The 19,651-nt window shown below is 44.6% G+C and overlaps 1 protein-coding gene across 1 annotated transcript in view; it reads right to left on the bottom strand.

Annotated features, from left to right (window-relative positions):
• Window positions 1-19,651, bottom strand: part of GNAI2 (G protein subunit alpha i2) — a 65,743-nt gene that overhangs the window by 27,151 nt on the left and 18,941 nt on the right. The window contains exon 2 of the mRNA XM_056525189.1: window positions 4,301-4,343. Coding sequence (XP_056381164.1) covers window positions 4,301-4,343 — 43 coding nt within the window. The remainder of the gene's footprint in view (window positions 1-4,300; window positions 4,344-19,651) is intronic.

Consider the following 19,651-nt stretch of genomic DNA (forward strand, 5'->3'; position numbering starts at 1 on the left):
TTGCATAACTACATCTTCCAGCATGCCCTTCGGTGATCAGTACATGCTGGGAGTTGTAGTTTTGCAACAGCTGGAGGCACACTGATTGGAAAATACTGAGTTAGGTAACAGAACCTAACTAAAGGTTTTCCAACCAGTGTGCCTCCAGCTATTGCAAAAGTACTAGTCCCAGCATGCTGGGAGTTGTAGTTTTGAAACAGCTGGAGGTTTGCCCCTCCATGTGAATGTACAGGGTACATTCACACAGGCAGGTTTACAGTAAGTTTCCTGCTTGAAGTTTGGGCTGCGGCAAATTTTTCGCCACAGCGCAAACTCCTAGTGGGAAACTTGCCGTAACATGCCAGGGCGAATGTACCCTAAAAACACTACACTAACACATAATAAACGGTAAAACACTACATATACACCCCCTTACACTATCCCCCCCCCCCCCAATAAAAATGAAAAACCTATTGCATGGCAGTGTTTCCAAAACGGAGCCTCCAGCTGTTGCAAAACAACTCCCAGCATTTCCAGACAGCCACTGACTGTCCGGGCATGCTGGGAGTTTAGCAACAGCTGGAGGCACCCTGTTTGGGAATCACTGGCGTAGAATACTTCTATGTCCACCCCTATTTTAGTCCTCAAATGCGCATGGCGCTCTCTCACTTCGGAGCCCTGTCGTATTTCAAGGAAACAGTTTAGGGCCACATATGGGGTATTTCCGTATTCGGGAGAAATTGCACTTCAAATTTTGGGGGGCTTTTTCTCCTTTTACCCTTATGAAAAGGAAAAGTTGGGGGCTACACCAGCATGTTAGTGTAAATATATATATTTGCCCAATAATTTTTATTTTCACAAGCGTTAAAAGGAAAAAAAGACCCCCAAAATTTGTAACGCAATTTCTCCTGAATACGGAAATACCCCATATGTGGGCGTAAAATGCTCTGCGGGTGCACAACAAGGCTCAGGAGTGAGAGTGCACTATGTACATTTGAGGCCTAAATTGGTGATTTGCACAGGGGTGGCTGATTTTACAGCGGTTCTGCCATAAACACAAAAAAAGAAATACCCACATGTGACCCCATTTTGGAAAAGACACCCCTCACAGAACGTAACAAGGGGTATAGTGAGCCTTAACACGCCACAGGTGTTTAATGAAAATTCTTCAAAGTTGGATGGAAAAATAAAAAAATAAAACTTTTTATTTACTTTTTCACTAAAATGCTGGCGTTACCCTAAATTTTTCATTTTCACAAGGGAAAATAGGAAAAGCCCCCCAAAATTTGTAACCCCATTTCTTCTGAGTAAGAACATACCCCATGTGTGGATGTAAAGTGCTCTGCGGGCAAAGTACAATGCTCAGAAGAGAAGGAGTTCCATTGGGCTTTTGTAGAGAAAATTTGTCCAGAATTGAAGGCCACGTGTGTTTACAAAGCCCCCATAGTGCCAGAACAGTGGACCCCCCCACATGTGACCCTATTTTGGAAACTACACCCCTCACAGAATTTAATAAGGGGTTCAGTGAGCATTTACACCCCACAGTTGTCTGACAGATTTTTGGAACAGTGGTCCGTGAAAATGAAAAATTTAATTTCCAAACTTAAAAATTAAAAATTACAAATTTAAGTTCCAAAGATCTGTCAAACGCCAGTGCGGTGTAAATACTCACTGAACCCCTTATTAAATTCTGTGAGGGGTGTAGTTTCCAAAATAGGGTCACATGTGAGGGGGCCCACTGTTCAGGCAGCACGGGAGACTTTGTAAACGCACATGGCCCCTGACTTCCATTCCAAACAATTTTTTTTCCCAAAAGCTCAATGGCGCTCCTTCTCTTCTGAGCATTTCCATGGGGTTACAAATTTTGGGGGGCATTTTGTCCTATTATCCCTTGTAAAAATTTTAAATTTAAGGGAAAAACTATCATTTTAGTGAAAAAAAAAATTTACACATCCAACTTTAACGAAAAGTTATCAAACACCTGTGGGGTGTTAAGGCTCACTGGACCCCTTGTTATGTGCCTTGAGGGGTGTAGTTTCCAAAATAGTATGCCATGTGTTTTTTTTTTTTTGCTGTTCTGGCACCATAGGGGCTTCCTAAATGTGACATGCCCCCCAAAAACCATTTCAGAAAAACTCCCTCTCCAAATTCCCACTGTTGCTCCTTCCCTTCTGAGCCCTCTACTGCGCCCGCCGAACACTTGACATACACACGAGGTATTTTCTTACTCGAGAGAAATTGGGTTAAACATTTTAGGAAGATTTCTCTCCTTTTACCCCTTGTAAAAATTCAATAACTGGGTCTACAAGAACATGCAAGTGTAAAAAAAAAAAAAAAAAAGATTTTTAATTTTCTCCTTCAATTTGCAGCACCTTTTGAATGTCATTTTGAATACTTTGAGGGTGCAGTTTCTATAATGGGGTCATTTATGGTGTATTTCTTGTATGAAGGCCCTTCAAATCCACTTCAAAACAGAACTAGTCCCTGAAAATTTCGATTTTGAAAATTTTGTGAAAAATTGGAAAATTGCTGCTGAACTTTGAAGCCCTCTGAGGTTTTCCAAAAGTAAAAACATGTCAACTTTATGATGGAAACATAAAGTAGACATATTGTATATGTGAATCAATATATAATTTATTTGGAATATTCATTTTCCTTATAAGCAGAGAGCTTCAAATTAAAAAAAAAATGCAACATTTTAAATTTTTTCCTAAAATTTTGGAATTTCACCAAGAAATGATGCAAGTATCGACAAAATTTTACCACTAAAATAAAGTAGAATATGTCCCGAAAAAACATTCTCGGAATCAGAATGAAAGGTAAAAGCATCCCAGAGTTATTAATGCTTAAAGTGACAGTGGTCGGATGTGCAAAGAATGGCCGGGTCCTACAGTGAAAATTGGCTGGGTCCTTAAGGGGTTAAAGATTGCTGTTTACAAGCGCAAACCATCCAACTTAAAAAAAGGAGCAGGAGCAGTTTTGCAAGGAGAAATGGGCAAAAATCCCAGTGGTAAGATGTGGCAAGCTCATAGAGACTTATCCAAAGAGACTTTGAGCTGTGATTACCGCAAAAGGTGGCTCTACAAAGTATTGACTTTAGGGGGGTGAATAGTTATGCACATTGACTGTTATTTTGCCCTATTTGTTGTTTGCTTCTTAATAATAACAAATCTTCAAAGTTGTAGGTATGCTCTGTACATTAAATGATCAAAATCCTCAAAACAATCCATGTTAATTCCAGGTTGTCAACCCAAGGGGGGTGAATACTTTTGCAAGGCACTGTACTTTCTGATGAGTTAAATTAAGGTTCCAGTACGTTTTACAGTTCTGCAGGCTGCATAATTTTGGTATAAGAATCACAACGTATTAAAAAGGACACCTAAATGTGAGTAGAGCCAAAAATAATGGTGATATAAGCAACTTAAGGTCCTTTCTACACGTGCCAACATCTGCACAATATTAAGCGCTGATTAACAAGAATGGTGCTGGTTTAATGGGCCATTCTATTGAAGGCTGGGTCAGATCCAGAACCAGTGATCGCTTGTGTAGCCCTTTAATTTCATCATTGTCAGATGCAAATCACCTGCTCATACACTGCTATGTGTGGCTGATGAGAATTTAAATGCCCACAAAAAGTTCCAATTGATTTTATGTTCCTCGGTTGATCCCTGGCCCTTTTAAACTGCAGAATAAATCGAGAATGTGTGTACTTATGAATGCTCAGTCTTCCAATAATCAAACCCATGTAAAAGGGCCTTTTACTACACAAAAGTGTATCTTGAAATAAGATTAGCAGTCTGCATGATGATCGTTATTGTGGTATATGAGAAACAGACTGGCTTATGTCCCTTTTATTGGTTCAGACATTAAACAATCAACAGGAACATAAAACATTATCAGGAACTGCAGAAAAATCTTATATCTATAGAAAGCTAAAAATTAAAGGGGTATTCCAGGGGGAAAAAAAAATAATTATATCCAGAAAGTTAAACAGATTTGTTAATTACTTCTATTAAAAAAATCTTAATCCTTCCAATAATTATCAGCTGCTGAAGAGGAGTTTTTCTTTTCTGTCTGACCACAGTGCTCTCTGCTGACATCTCTGCTTGTCTCGGGAGCTGCACAGAGTAGAAGAGGTTTGCTATGGGGATTTGCTTCTACTCTGGACAGTTCCCGAGACACGTAATTAAAGAGCACTTAGACAGAAAAGAACAACTCAACTTCAGCAGCTCATAAGTACTGAAAGATTTTTTAATAGAAGTAATAATAAGTTTTTTTCTTGGTTATCCCCTTTAAGATCAACAAATGAGTGTGTCCTTACTTCATCTGTTTGACGATGGTGCTTTTTCCAGATTCTCCTGCACCTGAAAAAGATTAGAAAAAATATATACATATATTAGAAGGAGCTTGACGTGTAAGGACTTCACTGTACAATACATGCTGCTCCACCTGCAACTGACCAAACAACAATGGGGAGAGCTTGTTGCATCAGTTCAGTGCACAGATAAATTGGATTGTACGTAACAGATATTGCAGAGCAGTTTCATTATGAGTAACTTTCACATGATACCGACCATTGTGCTGTCAGCCATGTTCTCTAATAAGGGTCACTGAATTTTCATTTGCTGAAGCTTTTAACCACAATTCACCCATGTCCATTGCCAGCTCCAGGGGTTGGGCATGTGCGGGTAAGGTGGGCAGCCATGTGTGAAGATATCAAAGCCACAGAGACATATGTGATTAGACAAAGAGTGAAGGTCTCCACTTTATCACAGTGCGTGAGGAGAAAGTAGAAAGGGAGGGGGTTTCTAAGGTGGGCGCAGGATTAATTAAACTCAGCTGACCATCCAGAAGATCCAGTGGAATGTAATGAAGTCTGGCACTAACCAAGGGGTTGGCAAGACACTGACCTCTGTCCTGTACACAGAAAAGGAAGGAGTAGAACTAATCAGACTATGAAGGCAGTTACAGAGTTAAACAGAATGATAGGATAAATGTAAAGCTCCAGTGATCAATGAAGGATAGTCCGAGATAAAGCCCCCGGCAGCGTCTCTGATGATTTCCATATCTCGTCCCACATGCACAGTGACAGCTGGCCCGGCCTGATACCAACATGTGTCCCGAGCGGCTGACAATAAGAGCTTTGTTTCTCCAAATGCCTCCTTGTACTCTGCAGAATTGGAAACGGTGCCAACGGTGTGCTCATGCAGTACCCGTGCAGACCTGGCCATGTGACACTAAGGATGCCATACTCCTAGGTGCCAATCTCCCTCAACAGTAGGTATCATAAGCGCATTAACCCTGTGATTGCTATGATTACCCTCCATTAGCAGATAAGAGGTGTTAATCTAATCATCTCTGAGCTCCTTATCCTTAGAGTATTATCTCACCCGACACCCAATAAGTGCCACAGGCACATTCAGGCAGGCTCATGCCAGCGATTTTTTTTATCTTCTTTTACCACAGATGTTGCCTTTAGAGTGCACATATTGGCAATGGGTGATCCTAGACTCCACTTCTGTAAGCCAGGGAACAAACTATTTTCCTGCAAACCATTGGTCAATGCAGAATGATATTCTCATATTTTCACATAACTGCACTTTTAGTTACTGCTTTTCTGCAGCATATAGTTATGGATGCCAGGCTGAATACTCTGCAGTTACCCATCACTTGTGGTGCTGCCACAGAACATCATCAAATGGATTCCACTGTGATTAACTGTTACTAGTTGAGAAAGCCAACACTCTATTGCACTGTACGGATATAGCCTTATAACATGGCAAGAAGCTCTGGGGTCCGGTACATGCACATGCATGAGCTACCACCAAAATACAGATGAAGTCTGTGCCAACTTTAAAGTTAGTGGGCAACATCTCTCATGAAACATGTTACGCTATTAGTGTAGCACTCTTTGCAAGGAGTAAGGACATCTGCCTTTAACAGATGTCCATACTCCTTTGCGTAGTTTCCATGACGCCCTACACTATTTGTCTTGGGCACAGTGGAAACTAGCAGACACAGTAAGCTAGGGATGATTACGGTCACAGTATTACCCCAGTATGCCCACGTCCCCCTCTACACTGCACTACAGAAAGCCAATGCTGCTGTAAAAAACTGCCATAGGTATTATATCAATGAAGTTTGATTTTAACCTTTTTTTTCTGATTTATTGGTGGCTTAGCAGTGAAAGCTATCTGATAGATGGCATTACTTACTTAGACATAGCTTAGCATTAATCCATGAAACTGCTACTTCTCTGTTATTGTCACAGTACCCACTGGCACCAGATGTACTCTGAAGAGCCAAGACCATCAAAAGTGTGGCTTGGGGCCGTAGCAAGCTGGTATTAGGCAAGGGAGGGGGCACAATAAATGGCTCTTTGCCAACCTTGTAGTACCAGGCTACTGCTGCTTTGTTTTATACCCTGCTGGTTATAGAAAATACGAGGGGGGCATTTTTTTTTTTACTTTATTATTATTATTTATGAGGAAAGAATTTTTTTTCGAAAAGCAGCCATGCCAGCCAATTACTGCACTTATACAGTCATAAGCACATGAGCCAATGACAGTACAAGTGAAGCAAACTGTAGAGTGGTGTAGTATGGCCAGCGCCAACAACTGGGACACTGGGATGTCCTACCGGCACTGGCTACAGCCGTATCACAAGTATGAGCACATCAATAAAAATCAAAAGCACAAATCATTGAGCAGACTGCTACAGGCCACAACCATTAAGGCTGGGTTCACATATGTCCAGCAATGCCAGATGAAAACGCTGGATGCAACAAGCTGTATCTATTGTACCCAGTGCCCCATCTGGTACCTCGTAGGCTGAGACACACTAACATGGGTGCACAGGATTGGAAAATGCAACAAGAATTGATGGCAACTATGCGGAATAGCTGGACATATGTAAACTGGCATGATAAAGATGCCCAAGTTGATGGCACTAAAGAGTAAACAATCCTTCCATCCCAATCCACTTCTCCAGACACCAACACCATGTGACAGGCCATCAGCTGTGTAAGCAAGATGAGGTAAAGGAATTCACTACCAGCAAACAGTGTTTAGAAAGAAGAACAGTTCCTAGACATAGGAACCAAATGTGGGTGATCCAGATGTCTAATGGTGACCCCAAAAACGAACATTCTGGTTGTGCTCCAGCTATTATCACCATTTTCTAATTCTCTTATTCCTGATGTTTATGCAATGATGGTGTCCATGTACAAGACTATTTAGAATAGATTTACCCTGCGACACAAAAGTATAAGTCTAGCTGATGGGTAGAAAACATTGCCAAAACAAGAACACAAGGAGAGAATCTCTCTATACTGCAGTAGAGAGTGGATCCACCATCCTAGACACAAAAACATTATCAAAGTTAGAAATTGTAAATGTATTAGATGTGGAGACTTCTGACTGGTCCAAATTCAGATTGTGTCCATTTAAAAACAATTTTTTTTTCCGGAGAAAGAGAGAAGTCTTCAGATCTGCACTTCCTCCACCCTTCTCTTCTGTGACACTGCAGAGGTGGGGAGGGGGGCAGCTAGTTACTAAACACATGATAAAGGGGTAATACATAAATGCGGCCATCTGCACTGATGCAAGATGAAATGTGGAAGTTGATACAATGCAGAGAGGAGCAGAGGCCGGACATGAACCCCTCAGCTTTATGACATTGCTCAGGACGCTCTCAGCTACTTAGGGTTAATGGAGCCAGGCTGCTCAGTTCCTCTTGCAGATGACAAGAAAGAAGAAGGCGAGGACAGGAAGCGGAGGTTCTTCCTGAGCCGCACCCAGTACAGAGCATCAGCCCATGCAAGTTTATATCATGGAGTATAAGAGAGGCCAAGAGTCACTAAGAAGACCACAACATATTACAGGACATTGTGGAGAAACGTCATGTGGGAGGCTGGACTATCAGACACAAAACATTAAACGCTTATCTGGTTTTATATAAACCTTTGTCATTTTTATATCATTGCATTATTAAAAGTTCTGCAAAGGGCTTTAAAGGACATCTGCAGCAAAAGACCACATATCCCCTATACACAGGATAAGTGATAAGTGTCTGATCGGTCTATGTGAGGTCGACCGTACACATACAGTTCTATGGGAGAGGCGGGGAGGCACGAATGCTGCCTCTCCCATAGAGATACATGGAGGAGGCATGGCTTGTGCAGGGGGGGGGGGGGGGGGGGGAATTGGTCAGACCCCCCGCGATCAGAAACATCCCTCTTATCCTGTGGATAGGGGATAAGTTGTCTTTTGCTGCTGATGTCCTTTAAGTTTCACTTCCTCACCACTTTAAAACCCTTAAATTGCAGTTTGAGTCCAGACTCATTCTGCCATGACAACTGGCTGCAAGTCACATGGCTAGTCAAAAAAGGAGCCTGGAGCACATCGGCAGCAGATAGAATGGAACGTTTAATGAGGAGCAGCCATAGATCAAGAGAAGCTGGAACTGCAGGTCCATCCATCTAGCGCTTCTCCTGTACACTGACTTATTTGTGGCTTAGCAGTGAAAGCTGTCTGATAGATGGCATTACTTAGGCGCAGCTTAGTATTAATCCATAAAACAGCTAATGCTCTGTTATTACCGCAGCACCCACTAGCACCAGATGTACTTTGAAGAGCCAAGACCATCAAAAGTGCAGCTTCGGGCCATAGCAAGCTGGTATCAGACTTAGGTGGGGTGGGGGGGGGGGGTCCTACTGCTTGGTTTTGTACCTGGCTGGTTATAGGAAATAAGAGGAAGCACACAGCAGATCGAATGGGACATTTAAAGTGGAGCAGACATAGATCAAGAAGCTAAAACTGCATGTCCATCCATCTAGCGCTTCTCTTGTACAGTGAATATAAAAAGTTTACATACCCACAAAATGCCAGGTACTTGGGATGTTGAAGAATGAGACCAAAAAAAAAAAAATCACGTCAAAACTTTTTTCACCTTTAATGTGAATAAGTCAATTGCAAAACAAACTGAAATCTTTGAGGGGAAAAGAAAAAAAAATAAACCTGGTTGTATAGGAGTTAACATCCTTAATTCCTATACAACAAGCACTTTTTGCTTTAATTGCAGCTATCAGTCTATTTGGATAGGAGTCTATTCGCATGGCACATCTTTATTTTGATTCTAAAACAGAAACAGGTACAACAACATTTACACTTCAAGTGGTCCCCTGCAAAAGACAGGATTGTGCATATTACATAAGTACAGCTTACATAGGACCAAAGTTATAAACATAGAATACAACATCCAAATATTACCCATTCCGATCATTAGTTCTAACAGTGTATTTATGTAGTAGTGTCGCTGGGTATGTTAAAGAACAACTTACTGTTCAAGCATGGCACATCTTGACGTATTAATATTTGCCTACTCTTCCCTGCAAAAGTCCTCACAATCTGACAGATCTGGAGAGCATCTCCTGTCCTGTTTTTTCAACTGGTGCCAGAAAGTTAAACAGATTAGTAAAGGACTTCTATTAAAAAAAGTCTTAATCCTTCCAGGACTTATTAGCTGCTGGATACTACAGAGGAAGTTATTTTCTCTGCTGACATCATGACCATAGTGCTCTCTGCTGACATCTCTGTCCATTTTAGGAACTGTCCAGAGCAGCATATGTTTGCTATGGAGATTTTATCCTACTCTGGACAGTTTTTAAAATGGACAGAGATGTCAGCAGAGAGCACTGTGGTCATGACGTCAGCAGAGAGCTCTGTGTTCCAAGAAGAAAATAATTTCCTCTTATAAGTACTGAAAGGATTAAGATTTTTTAAATAGAAGTAATTTACAAATCTGATTAACTTTCTGGCACCAGTTGATTTAAAAACAATAAAATAAAAAAATGGTTTCCACCGGAGTAACCCTTTAATCTTCGTCTAGTGAAGCAATGCTTTTGTGGATTTGGATGTCTGCTTTAGGTCGTTATCATCTTGGTACTTGGAACTGTTCAAATTTCTCTCCACAGTGACCCAGATTACAGCTAAAGAAAGATATCCCCAAAGCATGATGTTGCCGGTGTAGTACCAATCACAGTGTCTCAGCACTTTCATCAGCTGTTCAGGACACAGAACGCTTCAAGACACAGTTTTCTGCACTACAGCACCACCATGCTTTATTGTAGGTATGGTGCTCTGGGTGATGTGTAGTCTTGTTTTTAAGCAAAACATACCTTTTGGAATTATGGCCAGAAACTTCAACCTGGGTTTCATTAGACCATAAACACAGTTTCCCACATGCTTTTGGGGGATTTGATGTTTGTTTTTGCAAACTTTAGCTGGAATTAGAGGCTTTTCTTTGTAAGAAAAGACTTCCAAATTGTCACCCTACCCCATTCATATGAGGAATATGGGAGATTTTTGTTACATGTAGCACACAGCCAGTACTTGCCTGAACATCCTGCAGTTCCTTAAATGTTGCAGTATGCATCTTAAAAACATCCCTCACAAGTTTTCTTCTAATCTTTTCATCAATCTTGTGCCATATTTTCTTCACTTGTTGACAACTGTCTTCACTGTGTTCAATGTTATATCTGATGCATTGAAAAATCTTTTGCACCCTTCTTCTGACTGATACCTTTCAACAAGGAGATCCCTCTGATGCTTGAGAAGTTCTCTGCAGACCATGGCTTTTACTTTGAGATGCAACTAATAAAATATCAGGAAAATACTACTAGAACAGCTGAACGTGTGATTATTCAGAGTGACTTAATGGCAAGTGGCAAAGTGACTTATGGCAAGTGTGTAATGACTTCTATTTAACATAAGTTTGAATGTGACTGAAATTCTGAACACAGCCACATCCTCAGTTATATTAGGGTATGCACACTTATGCAACCTGGTTATGGTGGGGGGGGGGGTGTTCTTTCACCTCAAAAATTTCAGTTTGTTTTGTAATGAAATTCTTCACATTAAAAGGTGGTAAAAGTAGGGAGGAATAACACAGCTGTATCAGTAGTAAGATTGAGTATGAAGGCCCATGCCCCTCCTATCAAGTGGCACCCCTTTATCCATAGTAGGATGAGGCTGGAGCGTGCGGCTGGTGACCCGAGGTGGCAGATAATGGATTACAGATTAGAACCTTCTTTAATTTCAGACATAAACCTCTTACTTCAGCATTTTACAGCAATTAATACAATGAATTTGTATCCCACTACGGGGGGAAGGGGGTGATACAAACTCAGATTTCCATGGGGGTCATTCCAGGTTCCAATAAACCCTCAATACTCAAAATGTATAAACTGCTGCAGAGATCTGACCATAAAGTTTGGGCGAAGCCAGTGTAATAGAAGAGTGATGACACTGGTTCAAAGTATGGACACATCTGTGACTCCTGCATATGACTGGAATGTAAAGCACATCCAACATCAAGGCTTCCTCATAGGGCTGGGCAGTATGGCCAAATATGTGTATCGCTGTATTTCTGTAACTTATGGCGGTTCCACAGTATATAACGGTATTCCCAGCGCTGCGCTGTCCCCATCGGGGTCCTCCTGTTTGTTGCGGCCGCCTATTTGTTGCAGCGCTGACACTCTATAGCTGCAAAAGGTAAACAAAAATAAACTTTAAAGCGTGTTCCTACATTGGCCTTATGCTCTTCCTGGGGACATGAACGTCGGACAGCCATCAGCCTATCACCGGCCGCAGCGATGTTCCGCCTCTGCCGGTGATAGGCTGAGCTCACTGTCATGTAAGAAGCCGTGGCGGAACAACGCTGCGGCCGGTGATAGGCTGACTGCTTTACGACGTTCCACTCCCTAGGAAGCTGGCCCGGACCGCCAGAACAGCGCTCGCAGGTCACACATATGATTAGTTCCCCGGTGTGGGGACATCGCAGCGCTGGGCTAATAATTCATAGGGGGGGGGGGGGGGGGGAGCAAAACAGCGCTCGCAGGTCACATATGATTAGTTCCCCGATGTGGGGACAGTGCAGCGCTAGGCTGACAATTCATTCATTCCCGAGGGGAAGGGGCCAAACCGGTATTGCAGTATTGGTTAAAATTCATATCGTGCAGCACAAAAATTTCGGTATTCGGTATGAACCGGTATACCGCCCAGCAGCAGTCGCCAAGCTCTGAGTAAAACTATTTACTGCAGGCACGGAGGCACCAGGCTGCCCTTCCGGTGGTTTACCCAGGGAGGTGCTGTACCCTTGTCTCCTCTGCCCATCAGTTTCCTTTATTATGGAAATGCACAATATTATAAAAGGTCATGCAGATACATAAACAGGGACAGAAACAAGTAAAGAAATTCACTTTAAAAGCAACAGTAGAACGGAAGTCTCATCTCTTATGTACTGTGCAGGTGGGTGCAGTTTATTGCTTTCATTTATCAGCCTTTTTAGGCTGGAGAGAGCTGGTTCCTGATGTGATCTTCCATGGGCACTGAATTCTTTCAAGCCTTCTGATCATTACTGTTTGTTACACATCACCAAGGCCAAGACCCTCCAGTACTCATATCTATAGGTGTGACTGATAGCAGCAGCTCCTTATAATGTCCTGGACTGGAACAGTGGCCCTTTTATTGTATATTTCCAATGACAGCTGACCTATTTCTCACGTTGGTCTGAGCTGTGATTTGTTGCTATCTTTGTCTCAGACAGATTTACAAATCTAAAACAGAAAGAGCGCTGCATAGTGTAATACTGCATATGCAAAATTTAAACGCTCAGTGTGAGCACACGCTTACCACAGTTGGTTGTGCAGGACCAAGCACCACTTTAGATAAGCGTGTAACATAATTCAACGCCTCATAGCCACCTTCCCATCGATACGGAACAGCTAGCAAAACAAGAGAATTCTCCCAGGAGTGAGGAGATCAAACCAGGCACTGGAGAGAATGTGGACAACATTGGCGGTATGATCAAAAATGTGTATCACGGTATTTTTCAAACTTATGGCGATTCCACGGTATTTGACAATTTTTAACCTGCCCCTCACTCACGAAGTGCGCTTGAGAACTAATCATATATGACCCGCAGGTGCTATCCTGTTTTTCCTCCCTCCAACTGAATGAATGAACTATCAGCCGCAGCACTGTCCCCACATCGGGGGAGTTATCATGTTACCCGCAGGCGCTGATCTCCTTTTCCTCCTGTGAGACGCGACGCTGGAAATGAATGAGTTGTGAGCCGCGGGCGCAGGACGCAGAACGGAAGCTGTCACCTCCCCCCTGAAAGCCAGTGGGCCGCGGGTACTGCAGAACTTCTGATCAAGCCCCCTGACGAAGCACAACACGAAACGTACATTGGGGTTGGAGCTGGTAGGTTGGCAGCAGTCTCATGGTTTTTCGGCTACTATCCTTTATGTTTAGCCTCTGCTCATGATCTGTTTGGACTTTGTGAACTATCTGTATCACTCCTTCATGTTTATGTTAATATACCATTACTTGTGATTCTATTGAGGGATTTATACGTTACCCGATTTACTGATCACCATTCCGTGTATCCCATGTATGTGTGCCTTCCGTACCACCTCCCCTTTTCTGTAGTAGTCATTTTAGTGCCTTGGTTTTAGCATTTCTCACTGTAATTTTAAATGTATGTCTTCTATTTTTTGATTTATGTTAAATAAAATTGAATATTTTACATAACTGGTTCTTTTGTTTGTGCATATCTTATCCCCTATCCAAAAGACAGTGGATAAGATGTATGATCACAGGGGTCCCACCGCTGAGGACCCCCATGATCTCTGTGCAGCCCCCGGCTTTCTGTGCTGGGCGCAGCCTCCGAATCCGAGCCGTCACAGCCATGCCCCCTCATGACTTCACGGCCACACTCCCCTCCATTCATGTCTATGGGTGGAGGCATGATGGGGGGTGCACAAAGATCACGGGGTCCCTGCAATCATACATCTTATCCCCTGTCCTTTGGAGGATAAGATGTAGAAAGCTGGAATACCCGACCATGGGTCTGATGAGCCGAACTGAGACTGTCAATTTGTAGCATCAGAAACATGGTCAGGCCAGGACTTGTAATACAAACGCAAAAATACACATGAAACACACTAGTGTGAAACAGACCTTTGTGTCATTGTTGGCCTAATCCCACCAAAACCAGCAGGTTCAGCAGACCTACTGATGTCTAACCAGCTTTGCTTAGGATCAGTACAACAATAAGTTGCATATGAACATGTATTTTAATCAGCAGAATAGTGAGCAGCACTGGAGTATAATAAAGTATGTAAAGGATAATACAGTTGCATCTCTGGCACTAACCTGCTTATACATTAATAGTGCAGTTTATGGGGATACCAATACAGGTTGTTTCTTTTTGAGATCCATTGTGTTGTTCCTAAGTTTTGGACTAATATGTGATTGATCTTATTGGTGCACTTAGGGCATTTTCCAGCCCCTTGGTGTACTGTTCTGCTTGGCTACACTGGCCCTGTGATCCTTTTTCCAGCACATCACCAATACACACTGTATCCTCATCATCACGTATGGGCCCGCACTAAGAGCGTGCATGTGCCACTTGCCTGGGATGATGAGGACAGTGTATTGGCGTGGTGCAGAAACGAAGAATAAGAAAATGTATGAAATGGGGAGGTGTATCACAGGGTCATCACCCCGCACTATCAATTTGCATAAGCAGGTAAGTGCCAGTGATGCCTCTGTCCGTATCCCTTTATTAGTGAATCCGCTTAAAAGGGGTCCTCCACTGGCCAGCGTTCCGGCTGCATACAGCACATTTAGTTCCCAACGCTGTACGTGACCACGCCCCCTTGTGCTGTCAGGCCACACCCCTCAATTCATGTCTATGGGAGGGGCGTGGCAACTGCCACGCCCCTCCCTAGACTTACATTGAGGGGGCGTGGCTCGACATCACTGAGGGGCATGACCGACCTCCACAGTGAGCGTACAGCGTTGGGAACTAAATGTTCCGAACGCTGGCCATTAGAGTACCCCTTTAATGCCCCAATAGATCTCTTTCATCTGCAATTAACTGACATAATAGTCAAGGATCATGTTATGGCAGCCACCTCCAAAGCAGAGCTGTATATAATGATATCCCATGATAGGAGATGACCTAACAAAAAGATAAGAGGCGCCCTAACAAAAAGATAAGAGGCACTCTATAGAGACTCCCGGCAGCAATTCTTCCTCCGCAGATTTTCGTTGTTTTCTCTTAATCCAAAGGTAGATCAATGACTGAGCAGGTGCTGAAAGAATGCTGCAGAGTATCGCACCACAGCAGACAAGCTGCAGGAGATTCTCAATATATTTTTCTTCTGTCATGTCCCAGCAGCCCCTTAGTGCCTGTAATATCTGTAGTATCTGTGCCAGATAAGGGCACCAATGAATAGTGCAGGCACAAGGCTTCTGACACACTGCAACAGATCCTCTCTGCGGACACATCATGCACTGATGAACTACAAAGTGACAGGAAGCTGCTGTTTACACTGCCTGCCATGTGCATGTACACCCAGCACGCAACGATCGGATGGCTACTACGTGTTCTGTAACAGACCCAGCAAACAATGCACGATGCCCCTGACAATCTTCAGTGTTGCTGTAAGACAATAGGTTTGAAACTTGAGGCTCACCAACTACTGGGAAACTACACAAGCATGTCTGTCCTGATGGCCAAAGGAAGCTAATGTACATCATTCCCTTCTGAAGACAGGGAAAGCTGGGTACTAGGAGTGGAAAGCATAATCTTGTTGGCTATCACCCAGCTTTCCCACAGACAGACATGAAACAGGAATGGGCCAAGTCCAGGGCTGATGATCACCAGGCCTAATTCAAACCATCCTTGGCTTCCAGTATCTGGTGGTCAGGTCACCCCTTCTGGAGCCCCAGTGCCTCTTGTCGCTGGGCCCCGCTTCCATTGTCCTGCAGTAAATGCCCAGTGATCCCCTCCCCCCTGCGGCTCCATTTCCTGCCTTTCTACTGTGAATCTCATAAAGGGAAGTGTAACGCTGGTGCAGGAAGAGGAGCGCCGCACTCACTGCCACCTCAGTCTCACAGTCTCCTAACCCCATTATCTGCACCGGACAAGGGGGAGGGATGCAAACAGCGAAATGCCGAAAAGGAGACGCACACAGACCGTCTCACATCCATCTGTCACAGACAGGACCCAGATTGCCTGCAACCTGTCCCCAAATACACTGTGGCAGACTGCAGCCAGACCTGGGGGAATCCAATGACCACTGACCTCATAGGCACGGTTCAGTCATTATCACTTCAAATGGACGCTACGCATACAGACTGATGTGCAAGTGAATGTGCTACTGTCCCCTGTTATCAGCCAAATCAATAAAGATGGTAAATAAGATCTCATCAGGAAAATTACAGCAAAGCGCAGGTAATGTGAAAAACTGCCGCAGAGGATGCAATCACCTGGGACTGTAACCATAGTAACCAGCATTATACGAGGCAGATATCATTATAGAAGGTTCTCAGCACTGGAGATATGTGACATAAAGCAAGGATTATGGGGGAAGGGGCTTTCTACACTTACTGTATTCTTCATCAATTGGATGACAGTCACTGTGTAGCCAGAAATGGCTGATACCAGAGAACAATATACTGTTTACCTGTCCTAGCCAGGCTCTTCCCAGCCAACAATAATAACACCAAAGCAATAGATGATCATTTACTCAGCCTGAAATGGCTGATAGCACAGAGCAAGTCACTGTATCCCCTGCCCTACAGTCCACATCACTCCTCACTAGGGATCCACCGATATTGATTATTAGGGCCGATATTGTGAACATTAAGGCTGATAACTTATACCGATATTCCGATATAAGTTATGGGCTATTTCTCAACCCAACCCCCCACCCCCACAGAAGCCTCTGCAGATCAATGATTTAAAGCAGGCGTGTTAAATTAATGAACTGCAGCGGCTTTTGCGGGGCCAGAGACCACCGCCAACCACCCGCTTCTCTCCCCCTGCCTGTCCTGGGTCCAACCACCACCGCCGCTGCCCCCCCCCCCACTGCCTATCCTCTGGCCAGAGATCGCCGCAGCCTGCTTCTCGGGGCCCGCACTACTTCTGGTGGCGTCCTGAGCTGTCACTGTGCTCACTGACGGTGGCGTTGCGTTGAGGACGTCACTCGTCATTGCCCACAGCAACAGCGCAGGACGCCGCAGGAGCCAGAAGTAGCGCGAACCCCAGGAACGGGTAATTATAAATCCGGGGATGGGGTAGGCAATGGGGCAGCGGCGGTCTCTGGCTGGGGCATTACTGGCAAGGTAATTGCCCATACCGATAATGTCCAAAATCGTGAATATCGGCCAAACCGATAATTGGTCGATCCCTACTCCTAACATGGCTGACAGAGAACACTGGATAAGGCGCCCACAGATTATTCTCCAGCAATACTTCGGGGCGTTGTCCTGATTAGTGGTCGGGCACCTGTGTTCCCGTCACATTTACCTTACACTTTCAGATTAGAAGTTTTTTAGGTTTTTCCTGTTATACCTCCCCCATATAAAAGCCCCATCATCCGCACACAGTAGTGACAGCCCCCAACCACCCAATGAAGCATGGTAGAGTGGAGACGTCAGGGCGCCCTATAATTATGCCCGGCCATATAAGTACAAGGCAACGCACACATGCATAATGGCCGCCAGCTTCTGTTTAACCCTTCCGAGCCTGGCCAGTGCTGTGTGGGTGTGATGTCAGATGCTGAAAGCAGCAAGACTGTTACATCCCAAACCACAGGAGCGTGTGACTTCCTCTTCTAACAGCTCCACAGATAACAGATCATGTGTGAAAGTAGGAAGGACACTCACTGCCCCCAACCTATTCACAACACAGCAGTGCGACCAGCTGCAGACCTCCACCGAAATACTGCACCACCATCCCCATCGTGAAAAGTGCTGCAGATGACCACTGAGAAACTGCCCCATCACAAATGTGCCATTATCTGCAGACCACAACACTACTACTCCCCAACAATGTGTAGGGTGCTGCAGACCACCACCAGGATACTACCCAAAAAACAATGTGAAATGTCCTGCATGCTGCAGACCACCAACAAGATACCAGCCCCTGTAATGAGCTGCAGACCACCCACCAGCAAAGTATTAATCCCCTTGCCATCACAAGTCTACAATGTGCTATAGACCACGGGTGTCCAAGCTGTCCATATACTAGACCAGTGTTTCCCAACCAGGGTGCCTCCAGCTGTTGCAAAACTACAACTCCCAGCATGCTCGGACAGCCAAAGGCCGTCCGAGCATGCTGGGAGTTGTAGTTTAGCAACAGCTGGAGGCACCTGGTTGGGAAACACTGGTCTAGACACCATCTAGTGTAAGGGCAGTTCAACCATTTAATTCCAGATATGTGCGCCATATTGGATTTATGTGGCACTGCTGGGTGCAGTCAGTGTTGCTGGACATGCCCATTGATGCCAGGTGTACAGGCAGCTTCATGATCACAGAGCCAACCAATTTAACTTCTTGATATGATCTTCGGGGACTGTGACACGAGAACTACATATAACGTCTGGTGGTGGCTGGTTTTATACTTCATCTGTTACTTCCACACTGGGGTTTCAGTCACCAGTCATTGCACTTCTGCACCCACTTCTCACCCAGGGGAATGGTCATGTACAGTGACTGCACCTGTGATTTCTAGAAGGAAATCATTACAAGATGTTAGGGCTGGGCGGTAAGACCAAATACGTGTATCACCGTATTTTTGTAACTTATGGCGGTTCCACAGTATATAACAGTACCCCCCCCCCCCCCTCGCAAATTAATTATCAGCCCAGTGCTGCGCTGTCCCCATCGGGGTAAATACTCACATATCACCCGCAAGCCCTGCTCTCCTCGTCCTCCTGTTTGTTGCGGCCGCCGGCGCGGATACTCTATACTGTATCCCTATGCCCGGGCTGCAAAAGGTAAACAAAATAAACTAACTCACCTTCCTACGTCGGCCTTATGCTCTTCCTGGGGACGGGAATGTTGGAGAGCAGTCAGCCTATCACCGGCCGCAGCGATGTTCCACCCCGGCCGGTGATAGACTGAGCCCACTGTCATGTAAGAAGCCGGCATCTTACATGACAGTGCCCTCAACCTATCACCGGCCGAGGCGGAACATCGCTGCGGCCGGTGATAGGCTGACGGCTCTCCGACGTTCACATCCCCAGGAAGCTGTTCCAGACCAACGGGGAAGGTGAGTTAAAGTTTATTTTGTTTACCTTTTGCAGCCCGGGCATAGGGATACAGCCTACAGTATAGAGCAGTGGTCTCCAACCTGCGGACCTCCAGATGTTGCATGACTACGACTCCCAGCATGCCCGGACCACTGGTATAGAGTGTCAGCGCCAGCGGCCTGCAACAAACAGGAGGACGAGGAGGGCAGCGCTTGCGGGTGATATGCGAGCATTTACCCCGATGGGGACAGCGCAGGGCTGATAATTGGGGGGAGGGGGGGGGGGGCAGAACAGCGCTCGCGGGTCCACTGGGCTGATTCATTCATTCCCTAGGGGGAGGGGCCAAACCGGTATTGCAGTATGGGAAAAAAATTCATATCGTGCAGGACAAAAATTTCGGTATTCGGTATGAACCGGTATACTGCCCAGCCCTACAAGATATTTCAGGGCCTGCGCTTACCTCCATATGCCCTAATAGAGCATATAATAAAGATGTCCAAAGACTACAGGCAGGAAAATACCTTCAGACAAGCAGACATGACATTTATGCAGACCTATACC

Source organism: Hyla sarda, chromosome 6 (assembly GCF_029499605.1).
Source record: "Hyla sarda isolate aHylSar1 chromosome 6, aHylSar1.hap1, whole genome shotgun sequence".
Taxonomy (NCBI): Eukaryota; Metazoa; Chordata; class Amphibia; order Anura; family Hylidae; genus Hyla; species Hyla sarda.